General features: G+C 44.0%; 1 protein-coding gene across 1 annotated transcript in view; it reads left to right on the top strand.

The window, feature by feature from the left end:
- The window catches only part of LOC115619211 (E3 ubiquitin-protein ligase RNF38-like), an 80,802-nt gene that overhangs the window by 37,764 nt on the left and 28,811 nt on the right, over positions 1–14,227 (top strand). The window contains exons 4-5 of the mRNA XM_030511258.1: positions 9,467–9,634; positions 13,817–13,978. Of these exons, the coding sequence (XP_030367118.1) occupies positions 9,467–9,634; positions 13,817–13,978 (330 nt within the window). The remainder of the gene's footprint in view (positions 1–9,466; positions 9,635–13,816; positions 13,979–14,227) is intronic.

The raw sequence follows: 14,227 nt of genomic DNA, 5'->3' as shown, positions 1-14,227 counted from the left end.
CTATTGTATTACAAGTCATTACCATGAAGTACAGTGAAACAAGAACCTTAGCCCAGGCCCCCCAGCCGATAAACGCTAAAACAGCAAATACTGGCTGTAAGTAAAGTACAACATGCTGAAAGTCAGATCAAGCGCAACGACTCTGAGAGGAAATAAATCAACATTGTGATGAGTAGTGACAATGAATGCTTATCACAAATATGATTAGACACACTCTGGTCAGATCTGTTCTTATCTCAACCCTTCGAGCCCCACGTTGGGCGCCACAAAGAACTGTCATGGTTTGAGCCCAGCAAGTAACTCGGAACCAAGCAGCCACTCACTCACTCCCCCCCTTCTTCCTCCCCCCGCTCCCGGATGGATGGGGAGGAGAATCGGAAGAATCTAACTCCCACGGGTTGAGATAAGAGCAGTCCAGTAACAAAGGTATAATACAAAACCACTACTGCTACCACCAATAATAATAATGATAAGGGAAATAACAAGGGGAGAGGATACAATTGCTCACCACCCGCCGACCGATACCCAGCCCTACCTGAGCAGTGACCCGGGCCTTCCAGGTAACTCCTCCCGGTTTATATACTGGGCATGACGTGCCGTGGGGTGGAATACCTCTTTGGCCAGTTTGGGTCAGGTGTCCTGTCTCTGCTTCCTCCCGGCTTCCCCTCCTCCCTGGCAAAGCATGAGACTGAGAAAGTCCTTGGTCAGAGTAAACATTACTTAGCAACAACTAAAAACATTGGTGTTATCAGCATTGTTCCCAGGCTGAAAGTCAAAACCATGGCACTGCACCAGCTACTAAGAAGGAGAAAAATGACTTCTATAGCTGAACCCACGACAATCTTCCTCCCCAGGGAGGAGGGAAGGGGGGGTGTGAGCAAGCAGCTGTGTGGTGCTTAGTTGCCAGCTGGGTTTAAACTGTGACAGCTCCAGTCTATGTCGATGTGTGCGCATGTCTCACTCTCTCACCCTTCCTCTGTATCTGTCTGCATGCACCTCTCTCTTCCTCTTCCTCTGCATCTGTGTGCACTCATCTCTGTCTCTCTGCCTGTCTTTGTGTCTGTGCATGCCCGTGAGTCTCTGCCTCTCTTCATCTGCATTTGTGCATGCGCATCTCTCCATCTCTGTGTCTCCCTGCATCTGTGCACACACCTGTCTCTCTGTCTCTCTTCTGCATCTGTGTGCTCCCATCTGTCTGTGTGTGTGCATGCATGTCTCTGTCTCTATTCCTCTGTCTGTGCACACCCCCATCTTAGTTTCTCTTCCTCTGTCTGTGTGTATCTCTGTCTCTCCCTCTGACTCTCTCTCTCTGTCCGTGCATGCCCACATATCTTCCTCAGCATCTGTGTACGTTTGCATGTCTGTCTCTGCATTTGAATGAGCACACATCTCTTCACATTTGTATGCATGCACATCTGTCTCTATTCCTCTGCATATGCACCTCCCTGTTTCTCTTTGCATCTGTGTGCTCTAGTCTGTGTGTGTGCATATCTCTGTCCCTCACGTTTCTCTTCCTCTGTGTCTGTGTGCACACACGTCTCTGTTTCTCTCTTCCTCTGTGTCTGTGCTCATGTGTGCCTCTCTGTCTCTCTGCCTGCCTGTGTGTGCCTGCAACTGTGTCTCCCTTCTGTGTTTGTCTGCACAAGCTTCTCTTGGTTGCTCTTCCTCTGCATCTGTGTATGTACACATCTTTGTCTCTGCCCCTGTGTGTGCATCTCTTTGACTCTCTTTACCTGCATCTGTGCATGCATATCTCTCACTCTCTCTGTCTCTCATTCTGTGCCTGCATGTGCACATGCATCTCTATCTTTCTCTCTCTGCATCTGTATGCCTGTTTGTCTCTTCCTCTGCATCTCTCTTTGCACATGCCTATCTCTCCTCCTTTGTGTCTGTGTGCACGTGCATCTGTCTCTCCCCTCCTATTTATGTGCCCATCTCTCTTCTGCATGTGTGCACGTGCCTCTTTTTCACTCTGCATCTGAAAGTGTGCATGTCTCTCTGTGTCTGTCTCTTCTGCTGCAACTGCACTTGTATTTCTGTCTCTCCTCCTCTGTGTCTATGTGCACACCCATCTCTGTGCATGCACCTCTATCTCTTTCTGCCTGTATCTATTAAGTACCACACAGCTGCTTGCTCACTCCCCCCCCCAGTGGGATGGGGAGGGGAATCAGAAAAAAAGGTAAAACCCTTGGGTTGAGATAAGAACAGTTTAATAATTGACATAAAATAAAATGTAATAATAATATTAATAATATTAATAATAATAGGGAATAGAGAGAGGAATAATACAAACAAACAAAACCCCCCAAGTTATGTACAATGCAATTTCTCACCACTCGCTGACCAATGCCCAGCCTGTCCCCAAGCACTGATTGGCCCCTTCTGGGTAACTCCCCACAGTTTCTATACTGGGCATGACATTCTATAGTATGGAATATCCCTTTGGCTAGTTTTGGTCAGGTGTCCTGTCTCTGCTCCCTCCCAGCTTCTTGTGCCCCTCCTCACTGGCAGAGCATGAGAAACTATAAAGTTCTTGACTTAGAGTAAGCACTACTTAGCAACAACTAAAAAATTGGTGTGTTATCAACATTATTCTCAGACTAAAGCCAAAACACAGCCCCGCACCAGCTACTAGGAAGAAAATTAACTCTATGTCAGCCAAAACCAGGACACTGTGTGTCTCTCTCTTCCCACCTGTGTGCAGGTGCCTCTCTGTCTGTCTCCGCATTGGTGTTCATGCACACTTCTCATCTGTGTGCACAGGTGCATCCCCCCATCTCTCTGCATCTGCATGTACGCATGTCTCTTCTCTGTGTCTATGCACATGGTTGTCTGTCTCTGTGTCTGTGTATGTGCCTGTTTGCCTCTCTCTTTCTGTCACTCTGCATTTGCGTGCCTGTGCCTCTCATTTCCTTTGTGTCTGTGTGTGCGTGCTTCTGTCTGGCCTCCTCTAAAACTGTTTGCATGCCTCCCACACACCCCCAGCCCCCTGCATTTGCACTCACATGCCCCTTTGTCTGTCTCCTGTCTGTCTCCTCTCTCTCTCGCACTTCCTGAGTGTAATCAACTCTCTTAATTATGCTTTCTCGCTCTCATTCTCTCTCACTGTTTCTCCCTCACTTCCTCTTCCTTTATGCTCTTTCTTTTTCTTCCTTTATCCTTCTATTTTCCTTTCTTCCTCTATTCTTTCTTTCTTATTCTCTCACTATCACTTTCATGCTCTTCTCTCTCCTCCACCCTTTTTAAAAATACCTCTTTCTCTCTGCCTCCACCACCCCCCCCATTCTCTTTATCTCCCTCTTCTGCTTTCTTTTTCTCCCTGCCTCTCTCCCTCTCTCCCATCCTATCTTTCTTTGCTTTCTCCCTCACTCCCCACCCCCTTCTCTTGCTTTGTCTCTCTCTCTGTGACATTGTCTGGAAAAGTCAGCCTGTAAAATTAAAACTTTTCAATAAAGTTCTGAAAAGACTTTCTAGAATTGTAATGGTGGGTTATTTTTAGTACCAGAGATCATTGTACATTGTAGCTCTACTTAAAAATAATGAAATTGAGAATTATTTCAGAATATAAAAACATAAAGTGGAGACTTGTTTGACATGTCCTCTTATTGTAATATTGGGTGACGAATACATTCCGTTTCTTCGGTATTGAACAACTGGCTTAAGGCAATAGATTTGAAAGCCTGAAGGACATTTTAAATATACTCTAATCTCCTGCATAACACACATCACAAAATGTTGCTCAATAAACTTTATGCAATACCCTTAACATATGTTAAAGCTATAATAATATTTATTCATTCTTGGATATTATATAAGCTGATGAATTGTGTTTTAATATTTCCAAAAGAACCTCCTACATGTGTTATAGAATACTATGTCATGTTTTACTTCCACATTTATTATTTATTTCCAAGAATCATCTGCAGATAATTAGTATTTAGATCAGATTAATCTTCAACTGTATCAGCTTCATGTAAAGACCAGTTTGGGGTCATTACAACAGTAAATGAGTTTGTGACTGCACTTTCACTATTGGAATCTTATCATAAACTATATATCCTTACAATCTTTACAGTCATTATGCATATTGACCATAACATGTTTTGTGTTTTCTAATAAGAATATCATTCTTTAGCTAAGAGTACAGATGGGTCCTCTATTTCATTTCTTGAGGAAGCTTAATTCACTTCGGAAGTTTAATGTTTGAAAATAGCCTCTAATAAATACCCTTGTTTACATAAGAGAATTAGTGCTTATTTTTAAAAAGCTCATATTGAGTTGCACTTTTAATGGTCAGAAACATTAAAAAAAAAAGCACCATATACAGAACCATAGAATAGTCAGGGTTGAAAAGGACCTTAAGATCATCTAGATCCAACCCCCCTGCCACGGGCCCAGACACCTCACACTAAACCATGTTGCCCAAGGCCCTGTCCAACCTGGCCTTGAACACTGCCAGGGATGGAGCATTCGCAACTTCCTTGGGCAACCTGTGCCAGTGCCTCACCACCCTCACAGGGAATAACTTCCTTATATCTAACCTGAACTCCCCTGTTTCAGTTTGAACTCATCACCCCTTGTCCTATCACTACAGTCCCTGATGAAGAGTTGTTGTGTTAAAAGGTAAGATAATTTGGCAGAAAATAAACCCCCTTGCATTCCAGCCGGTCCTCAGATATTAGAGGGGCTGGGTGCGGCTAGGCTTAGATTCTGAGTGATGCCCAATTTGCCACTATCAGTCCGGTCGCATTCAATATATTGAATAATCACGATTCCGGATGCACTAATAGTGCACTGCACCTTCAGTCTAATCGTGCTCACGAACTAGCACGGCCACACTGAGGGAGCTGGTCGCGTTCAATGAGACATTTACGATTAGCTACTTAAACAGTGCAGTTTATTAAAGCAACAGATACAGGTTCTTGTGGATTGCCAGTGATAAATACACTGTCTGCAAAAGCACGTGCAAATAATAAGGTATACAACCGTGCAACAAAGTTATGAATAATACAGTCTGGCTTTGAAGTATAAAAGTAAAAAGTAACTCTATATAGAGATTCCTAATTTTCCCAGGGAAGCACTGGATACAGTGCAAGTCTTACCCAAAGGCATCCCTATGGGGGGGAAGAAAGGTCCAGCCCGTCGACCGGTCCCAGGAGTCAAGAGTAGTCAGCTGATGGGGTCTTCCTGGGCTCGTCCACGATGATGTCTTCCCTAAAGCCCCCACTTTTTGGGTCATTTTTATAGCATTTTTCACTTTCAAGGTGGAGCTTGAGTGACTCTAGTCATACATACCTTTATTGTTATTGGTGTAAACTTTCCTCGCTTTGCTTTTAAAGGTATATGCCACAAAAAATTCAAAGAGCATGCTCAAAGAGGGGTGGTCTCACTTTGGAGGCAGGTAGCATTGGAGGTGGAGGTGTGTTTTCGTATTAAAATGCATTATAATGAAGCAAAGTTCACACAAAGAACAGCATTTTGTCAAAAGATGACAGACTGTTGGCTCAGGGCAGCAAGTATGCAGCTTATCAGTTTTAAGTACCACCTAGCTCCCATCTCTGCTGGTGTTATGACAGAGTTTGGCCGCAGAATCTCCACTCTGCTCCATCCTCCGTCAAGCAATGTTGTCACGGGAACCACTGTGGAGTGAATTCCTGGCATACCACGTGCAGCTGCATCTTACCCTGAAAGTCCGTTTTTCCTTTATGTATGTGTGAGCAAAGCTACATTTTTAAATATAAGTTTAATTTCTAAATCATATTCAGTAATTATCCCACACCATATTCTGTTGACTGATTGAAAAAACAATTGAAGGAATGAAATTTGGGGTCTTGTTCCTTGATGTGTAGAGGTGGAAGTGAAACTGAGCACTTTCATGAAGTGAGTTTCTATTCTCCCTACCACCACCTTGATTCCTGAGAGTTCAGACTTTGGTGACTCACAGTATATTTTGAATGTATAACTTCACACAGGAGACATCAGCTTTTTCTTGAAACTCTGTCTCTGCGTGATGCCTTCATAGATCAAAGTATAAGGCTATCCTCAAAACATGGAAATTAGCACAACTTTTAAGGCTAGTTACAGTTTAGAATCATAGAGTCATAGAATGGCTTGGGTTGGAAAGGACCTTCAAAGGTCCAACCTCCTCCGCCATGGGCAGGGCATCTATCACTAGATCAGGTTGCTCAGAGCCCTGTCTAACCTGACCTTGAACACATCCAATGATGGGACATCCACATCTCTGGGCAACCTGTTCCAGTGTCTCACCACCCTCATAAAAAAAAAATTTCTTCCTTTTATCCAATCTAAATCTACCCTCTTTCAGTTTAAAACCATTACCCCTTGTCCTGTTGCAACATGCCCTGGCAAAAAGTCTTTCTCCATCTTTCTTATAAGCCCCCTTAATATATTGAAAGGCCTCCCTGTAGCCTTCTCCAGGCTGGACAACCCCAACTGTCTCAGCCTTTCCTCATAGGAGAGGTGTTCCAGCCCTCTAATCATTTCTGTGGGTCTCCTCTGGTCCTGTTTCAACAGGTCCATGTCTGTCTTTCACTGGGGGCTCCAGAGCTGGACACAGGACTCCAGGTGGGGTCTTACGAGAGCAGAGTAGAGGGACAGAATCACCTCCCTTAACATGCTGACCACACTTCTTTTCCAGCAGCCCAGAATACAATTGGCTTTCTGGGCTGCGAGTGCACATTGCCAGCTCATGTCCAATTTTTCATCCAGCTGGGCTTAAACCACGACACACCAGTACCCTCATGTCCTTCTCTGCAAGTCTGCTCTCAATTCCTTCATCCCCCAGTCTATACTGATATTGGGGATTGTTTAAACCCAGGTGCAGCACCTTGCACTTGGCCTTGTTACACTTCATGAGGCTCACATGGGCCCACTTCTCTAGTTTGTCTAGGTCCCTCTGGATAGCATCCCTTTCCTCTAGCAAATCAAGTGCACCACTCAGCTTGGAGTCATCTGTGAACTTGCTGAGGGTGCACTCAATCCCACTGTCTATGTCAGTGATGAAGATATTAAATAGTACTGTTCCCAGTATGGACCCTTAAGGGACACCACTCATTACTGATTTCCACTTGGAAAGTGCATCTTTGGACGCAGCCATCCAGCCAATTCCTTATCCATCTAACAGTCCATCACTCAAAGCCTCTCCAATTTATAGTCCAGAATGTTGTGGGGGACCGTATCAAAGGCTTAACAGAAGTCCAGGTAGATGACATCTGTAGCTCTTCCCTTGTCCACTGATGCAGTCACTCCATTGTAGAAGACCACTAGATTAGTCAGGCATGACTTGCCCTTGGTGAAGCCATGTTGGCAGTCTCTAATCACTTCTTTGTCTTCCACACATTTCAACGTGTCTTCCAGGAGGATCTGTTCCATGATCTTACCGAGCACTGAGGTGAGGCTGACTGGTCAGTAGCTCCCAGGGTCCTCTTTTTTACCCTTTTTAAAAATGGGCATGACATTTCCCTTTTTCCAGTCACTGGGGACTTTGCCTGACTGCCTCAACTTCTAAAATATGTTGGAGAGTGGCTCAGCGATTTCCTCAGGACTCTAGGATGCATCTTGTCAGGTCCAATGGACTTGTGTATGTTCAGGTTCCTCAGGTGGTCTCAGATCTGATCTTTTCTTCTGAGGGGAGGGACTTCATTCCCCCAGTCCCTGCCTTGAGGTTCAGGGACTCGAGTGATGTGGGAAGACAGATTACCATTGAAAACTGAGGCAAAAAAATGTTGAGTATCTCAGCCTTCTCCACATTGGTTGTCACTGGTTCTTCTTTCTTATTTTTCGGGGGTGGGGGTGTGTGTACATTTTCTTCTACCTGCAGAACCACTTCTTATTCTTTGCATCCCTTGCCAAATTCAGCTCCAGCTGTGCTTTAGCTTTTGTGATCCTATCCCTACACACTCTGGCAGCATCCCTATGTTCTTCCCAGGATACATGTCCTTGGTTCCACGGCCTATGCATTTCCTGCTTACACTTTAGTTTGTCCAGGCAGTCCTTACTCAGCCATGTTGGTCTCTTTCCTTCCTTGCCTTATTTCTTACACATGGGAACTGAGAGCTCTTGCACTCTAAGAAAAATGTCCTCAAAAAGCTGTTCTCAATCCCTTCATCCCCCCAGCCCGTATTGATACCAGGGGTTGCCCCAGCCTTGGTGCAGGACCTTGCACTTGGCCTTGTTGAACCACGAGGTTCACATGGGCCCACTTCTTTAGCCTGTCCAGGTCCCTCTGGACAGCATCCCGATCCTCAGGTGTGTCAACCACACCACTCAGCTTGTCATCTTCAAATTTGCTGAGGGTGCACTTGATCCCACTATGTCATTGATTAAGATATTAAACAGTACTGATTTCAATACAGACCCCTGAGGGACACCACTCCACTGATCTCTATCTGGACGTTGAGCCCTTGACTACTGCTCTCTGGATGTGACCATCCAACCAATTCCTTATCCACTGAACAGTCCACCCAACAAATCCATATCTCTCCAATTTAGAGAGAAGGATGTTGGGGGGGACCATATCAAAGGATTTACAGAAGTACAGATAGACAACATCAGTAGCTCTTCCCTTGTCTTCTCATGTAGTCACTCCGCTTACCTTCTCCTTGCACAGCCTTAAGGCAGGGCTGTTGCTCAGCCTGGGACAGTACACAATACCACACATCAATCTCCTGCTCACATTCTCAGATATTGCACTGCCTATTCAGCTCCTCTTGTTACATAGCTACTTGTTTGAAGAGTTCTTCCAGCTAGGCACACTTGTGCAGCTAAGACATCCACTGCTGCCTTCAGGTGCTAGGGGGACTTCAGATATTGGAGCTCCATGCAGCCTGAGGTCTGGACAGCTATATCAATCCTTGGAAGGTCTGCTTGGGGGGAGATGTCAGCATAGGTAGGCTGTAGTGCTTCTGTTTGTGTTACAGCCACAGCCTTTCAGTTGCAGCAGATGGACACCATTTTTTTGCAGCAGATCACCTCAAAGCCCCAGGACAGAGGAAAAAGGGACAGTAGGTACCAGCAAGAGGGGAAGGAAGAGAAGGGGCCCAACTTCAGGCAACAGAGTTCTTTAGGGCACAGTCCAACATTTAAGAGTCCTTCAGTTCCAACTAGTGATTGTTTTTTGACATGTGTCTGTAAATTTAAAATATGGCAAGAATAGAAGATACTATGGTAAGTAAACCTGCTCCCACCTTGGGAGTCTGTGACTGATAATACAGAGTAAATACCCCCAACTCCTATTGATTTCATCTGAAGTAAAAGGCCCTTTGCACCTTGCAAGTGTAGCTGGTAGCATCACACTTTTAGACCCTGTTCTGTACTAGAATCACTGTCCATTGAGTTTCTGAATGAATTATTGTGTGGGTTGTGTTTGTAAGCTAATGGTAAGCGGGCTGCTTTCTTTTAATAATCTCCTTTCACTCTAGATGTAAAAATGTTAATTTTCTTTCAGATGCTTCAGGCGTGCTCAGTCCAGCATATACCAGTATATGCAGCGTTCCCACCTCCGATTTCTAATGACCCATTCCTTTTGCATCCTCCTCACCTCTCTCTGCATCACCCCTCTCACCTGACACCTCCAGGGCAATTTGTTCCCTTCCAAGCACAGCAATCATGCTCAGTAAGTAATGCTGCTTATCCCCTTTCCTAAAATATGAGGGTTGATTAGCAAATAATGTTCTTGTCCTTCTAATAACATTCTGGTTGAAAGAACAACCAAATCTGATCTAGAGTAAGTAATAAAGTTTTGTAGCAGTGATACCTGAGCAAGATTTAGTCTGAAGAAAAAAAAATTGTTTTGAAAGTAATTTTGATTCTCTTAAGATTTCCTCAGCTGTTGCCCACTCCGTTTCCCTGGAGTCCTGTACTCCTGTCAGTGTGACATAAGTTTGCTTCATGTACTGCTTCTGCAGGTAGTGATCTTCCAGAAAGTAAAAGAGAATATAGAGACCTAAGTGTACTGTAGCAGTGGTCTCAGAGAAAAAACTTTGTAGAGAGACAAGGCACAAAGCATTATTTCTATTGCATGCTTCAACCACATTAATTCACAGTTTATTTAAAGTGACCACTGTATTCCCCCCTGAACACTAGTGTGAAAAGAGTTACTTAAACCTTCTACAGTCTATTGGAACATTTTTTCTCCCCTGCTTATGAAAATAATTGACTCAACTTAAATGAACTTGGCTGAAAAGTTAATGCCTTCATAATAGGGCTTATGCAAACATGAGAAAAGATGCTATTTTGGACAAGGGAAAAAATTATATTTTGTAATTTCCACTTACCCACTTACTAATCTTCTGTCAGGCACCTTTGTGCCTGTTTCTTTGGAGCTCTACTATTTCATTAATACAGAAATACAAAATAATTTCAGTATTACTAACAAATACTGCTCAGACTGTTTTGAGCAGTAACAAATACTGCTGCATTAAATGTCAGGTGTTGGCACTATTGTAACAATTTCATTATAGTCATGGGGGAACAGTTCTACATAGTTTTCTCTAGTAATCAGTATGCCTTCCCTCAGAAAATGTCTTTCTTAACTTAGGTTGCTAATTTAGCTTCAGAAATAAGCTCCCTTGTTAACTCTGATAGCTTGATTTTTTGCTGTCAAGTCTTACTAGAAGAATTATTGCCTTAAAAATGCTGACTATTTAAAGTTTGTTCAGCAGAATGGGGAAACAGTTTTCCTTTCCTTCCACAAGATGACTTTCATATCTGTCTGTTTTGAAGCATGTAGAATTCAGTACCGGGAAAAAAAGGGTGAATTAGTGAAATAGTAAAGTTAAGGTTTTCCTGAAAAGTTAGACCAAAATTAGCTGAGATTTGAATTGATCTTTCCTAATAGCAAAAGTATAGCTACGAGACAATGTATCTAGTCTAAACATGGCAATATTTCTATGTACAAATCATGGTGTTTATAATGAAATTTTTTGCTTCACAGGGAAATGCTGAGTTGTTTTTGTAAGAAACTTCTTAATTCTTTATACATCAGTGTGCCTTCAATTATTCCTTATGGTAGTGAAGTAGAACTATTTTCTTCAGTTTGAGAACATGTCTATTAAGGAATTCAGTTGCTGCCTTATATATGTAGTCTGATGAAAGGGATCACAGGATCAGAGGATAATTCAGGTTGGAAGACACCTCGGGAGGTCTCTAGTTCAACCTTCTGTTCAAAACAGGATCAGCTATGAGGTCAGGTGAGGGAACTCAGGGCCTTTTCCAGTTGGGTCTTGAAAACCTCCAAGGACAGAGACTACACAAACTCTCTAGGCTCCTGTTCCACTGCTTGACTGTCCTCATGGTGAAAAAGCTTCTCTTTGTTTTTACCTGGAACATCTTTTGTTTTGACTTATGCCCATTGTCTCTTGTCCTTCCACCATGCACCACTGTAAAGAGCCTGGCTCCATCTTCTCGATCAAATCTCTGCAGGTACTGGAAGGCCACTGTTAGGTGTCCTTTCCCCCTCTGCCAAGCCTTTTCTTCTCCTGGCAGAAAAAGCCTGGATCCCTCAAGCTCTTCTAATAGGACAAATGCTCCAGTCTCCTGACCATCTTGGTGGCCCTCCTTTGAGCTTGTTCTACTTTAACAATGTCTTTTTATTGTGTATTTGGGTACCCAAATCTGGATATAGTATTCTACATGAGGTCTAACAAACGTTGAGTAGAAGGTGGATAATCACTTCACTCAATCTACTGGCTATGCTACTGTTTGTTAATACAGCCCAAGATAATTGCTAGCCGCCTTTGTTGCCAGGGCACGCTGTTGGCTCATGTTCAGCTTGCTGTCTACCAAGGGCCCCAGGGCCTTTTCAGCAGAGCTGCTTCACAGCCAATCATTTCCCAAGCTAGATTGTTGCCAGGGGTTCTTCCTTCCCAGATGCAGGACTTGGCATTTGTCTTTGTTGAACATCATAAGGTTCCTGTTGGCTCATTTCTCCAGCCTGTCAATGTTCTGCTGTATGGCAGCCCTACCTTCCAGTGTATGGACTGTTCTCTGCGATAGCTGATATCAGCTGTAGACTATGAGCAAGTACTCTTGTCTCTTCCAGGTGACTGATAATGTTGTTAAATAGGATAGGTCCCTGCGGTATACCACTTGTTACCAGCCTCTTGGTAGAGTATGACCCATTAACCACTATGATCTAAGCCTGATCATCCACGTTATTTTTTTAACCATCTGGTTGTCCACTCATCCAGACTGTAACATCTGAACTTGGTTACAAGAATATTGTCATAGAATCATGAAATCATGAATGGTTAGGGTTGGAAGGGACCTTAAAGACCGTCTGATTCCAACCCCCCCCCAGAGACACTTTCCACTAGACCAGGTTGCTCAAAGCCCCATCCAACATGGCCTTGAACACTTCCAGGGATGGGGCAGCCACAGCTTCTTTGGGTAACCTGTGCCAGTGTCTCACCACCCTCACAGGGAAGAACTTCTTCCTAATATCTAATATAAATCTACCCTCTTTCAGTTTAAAGCCATTACCCCTTGTCCTATCATTACATGCCCTTGTAAAAAGTGCCTTTCCAGATTTCTTGTAGGCCCCCTTTAGGTACTGGAAGACAGTCTCCCCTGAGCCTTCTCTTTTCCAGGCTGAACAAGCCAAACTCTCTCAGCCTGTCTTCAGAGGAGAGGTGCTCCAGCCCTCTGATCATGTTTGTGGCCCTCCTCTGGACTCGCTCAAGCAGGTCCCTCTTGTGTTGGAGGCCTCAGAGCTGAACGCAGTACTCCAGGTATTCTTGAGCCTGTCAAGAGGTGGGCCAGCACATATTGTAGGAGACAGAGTCAAAAGTCTTGCTAAAGTTTAGGTAAATGACATCCACTGCTCTCTCCTCATCCACAAATCCAGTCACCTTATCATACTAGATAATCTGGTTGATTTTCCTTCGGTATAGCCTTGCTGACTGTTCCCTTTTCCATGTGCCCAGAAATATGTTCCAAGAAGACTCACTCCATGATTTTCACAGGGACTGAAGTAAGGTCGACTGGCTTGTAGTTTCACAGATTGTCCTTTTGGCCTTTTTTTATTGATGAATGCAATGTTTGCCTTTCTCTAGTTGTCAGGGATATCCACAACCTTTTAAAGATGATAGAGAGCAGCCTTGTAAGGACATCGGCTAGTTCTCTTAGCACCCTTGGATGTAGTCCATCTGGTCCCCTGGGCTTGTATGGGTCAAGTTGTCTCAAGTAATTAATCCCTGACTCAATCCTGATCCACTGCTAGTAGTTCTTCTCAGATTCCTCTCCCTGCCCAAACAGCACAAGAGTGAGTACAGGTGGGGGGGTTATGGTCAGTATATAGTAGTCATCCTCTGCTGCTCCTTCCTTTTCACACCTTTCCTCTGCTCCAGTGTGGGTTCTTCATGGGCTGCAGTCCATCAGGAAAATCTGGTCTGGCGTGGGTTCTCAATGGGCCACAGTTCCTTTGGGAAATATCAATCTGTTCCAGAGTGGGACCTCCACGGGCTGCAAGGAATATCTGCTCTGGTGCTATGGAGCACCAGCATCTCCTCCTCCTTCTCCTCTGCTGCTGCTGCTGCTGCTTTGGCTTGCAGTGGGTCCATTGCCAAGCCAGCTGGAACCAGCTGTGTCTGGCACGAGGCAGCTCCTTACCTCGTCCCACAGAAGCTACCCTTGTAGCCCCCCACTACCAAAAGCTTGCCACATATACCCAGTACAACTCCATAAAATTTCCATAGCTCCTCAGAGCATATAATTGGAGTTGTGGTTTTTTAATATCAAAAAATAATTTTTTAAAACTGGTTTTCTATTAATACAACAAACCCTGTGTTTCTTTTAGCCACTTCAAAGGATAGAGAATGAAGTAGAACTGCTTGGAGAACATCTCCCTATAGGAAGCTTTATCTACCCTCCATCAACTCATCCACCAACATTGACTTCCTCAGCTCCTATCCAATTCTTAACCCATGATCCTTTACACCAAGAGGTTTCATTTGGAGTTGTAAGTATTGGCTTTTGTACTACATCCTCATGCATGCCGAGTTCAAGTTATTGATCTTTGCTCTAAGTTATAACCATTTTATTGAAAAATGACATTTTTGCAATTGAATTTCATTAGTGGCTGCAGCTGCGGAAAGTCAAGAGTGGTTGGTTTTTAGGGCTAGACTTACTTCATATAGTCTGAGGGCTCCCATTTTAGTAGATAGTGCAAGATGTTTTAAACGGTCATACTGAGGACTTATGTAAGTAA

The sequence above is a fragment of the Strigops habroptila genome, chromosome W (genome assembly GCF_004027225.2).
Source record: "Strigops habroptila isolate Jane chromosome W, bStrHab1.2.pri, whole genome shotgun sequence".
Taxonomy (NCBI): Eukaryota; Metazoa; Chordata; class Aves; order Psittaciformes; family Psittacidae; genus Strigops; species Strigops habroptila.
This window is presented reverse-complemented; position numbering and strand designations above follow the sequence as displayed.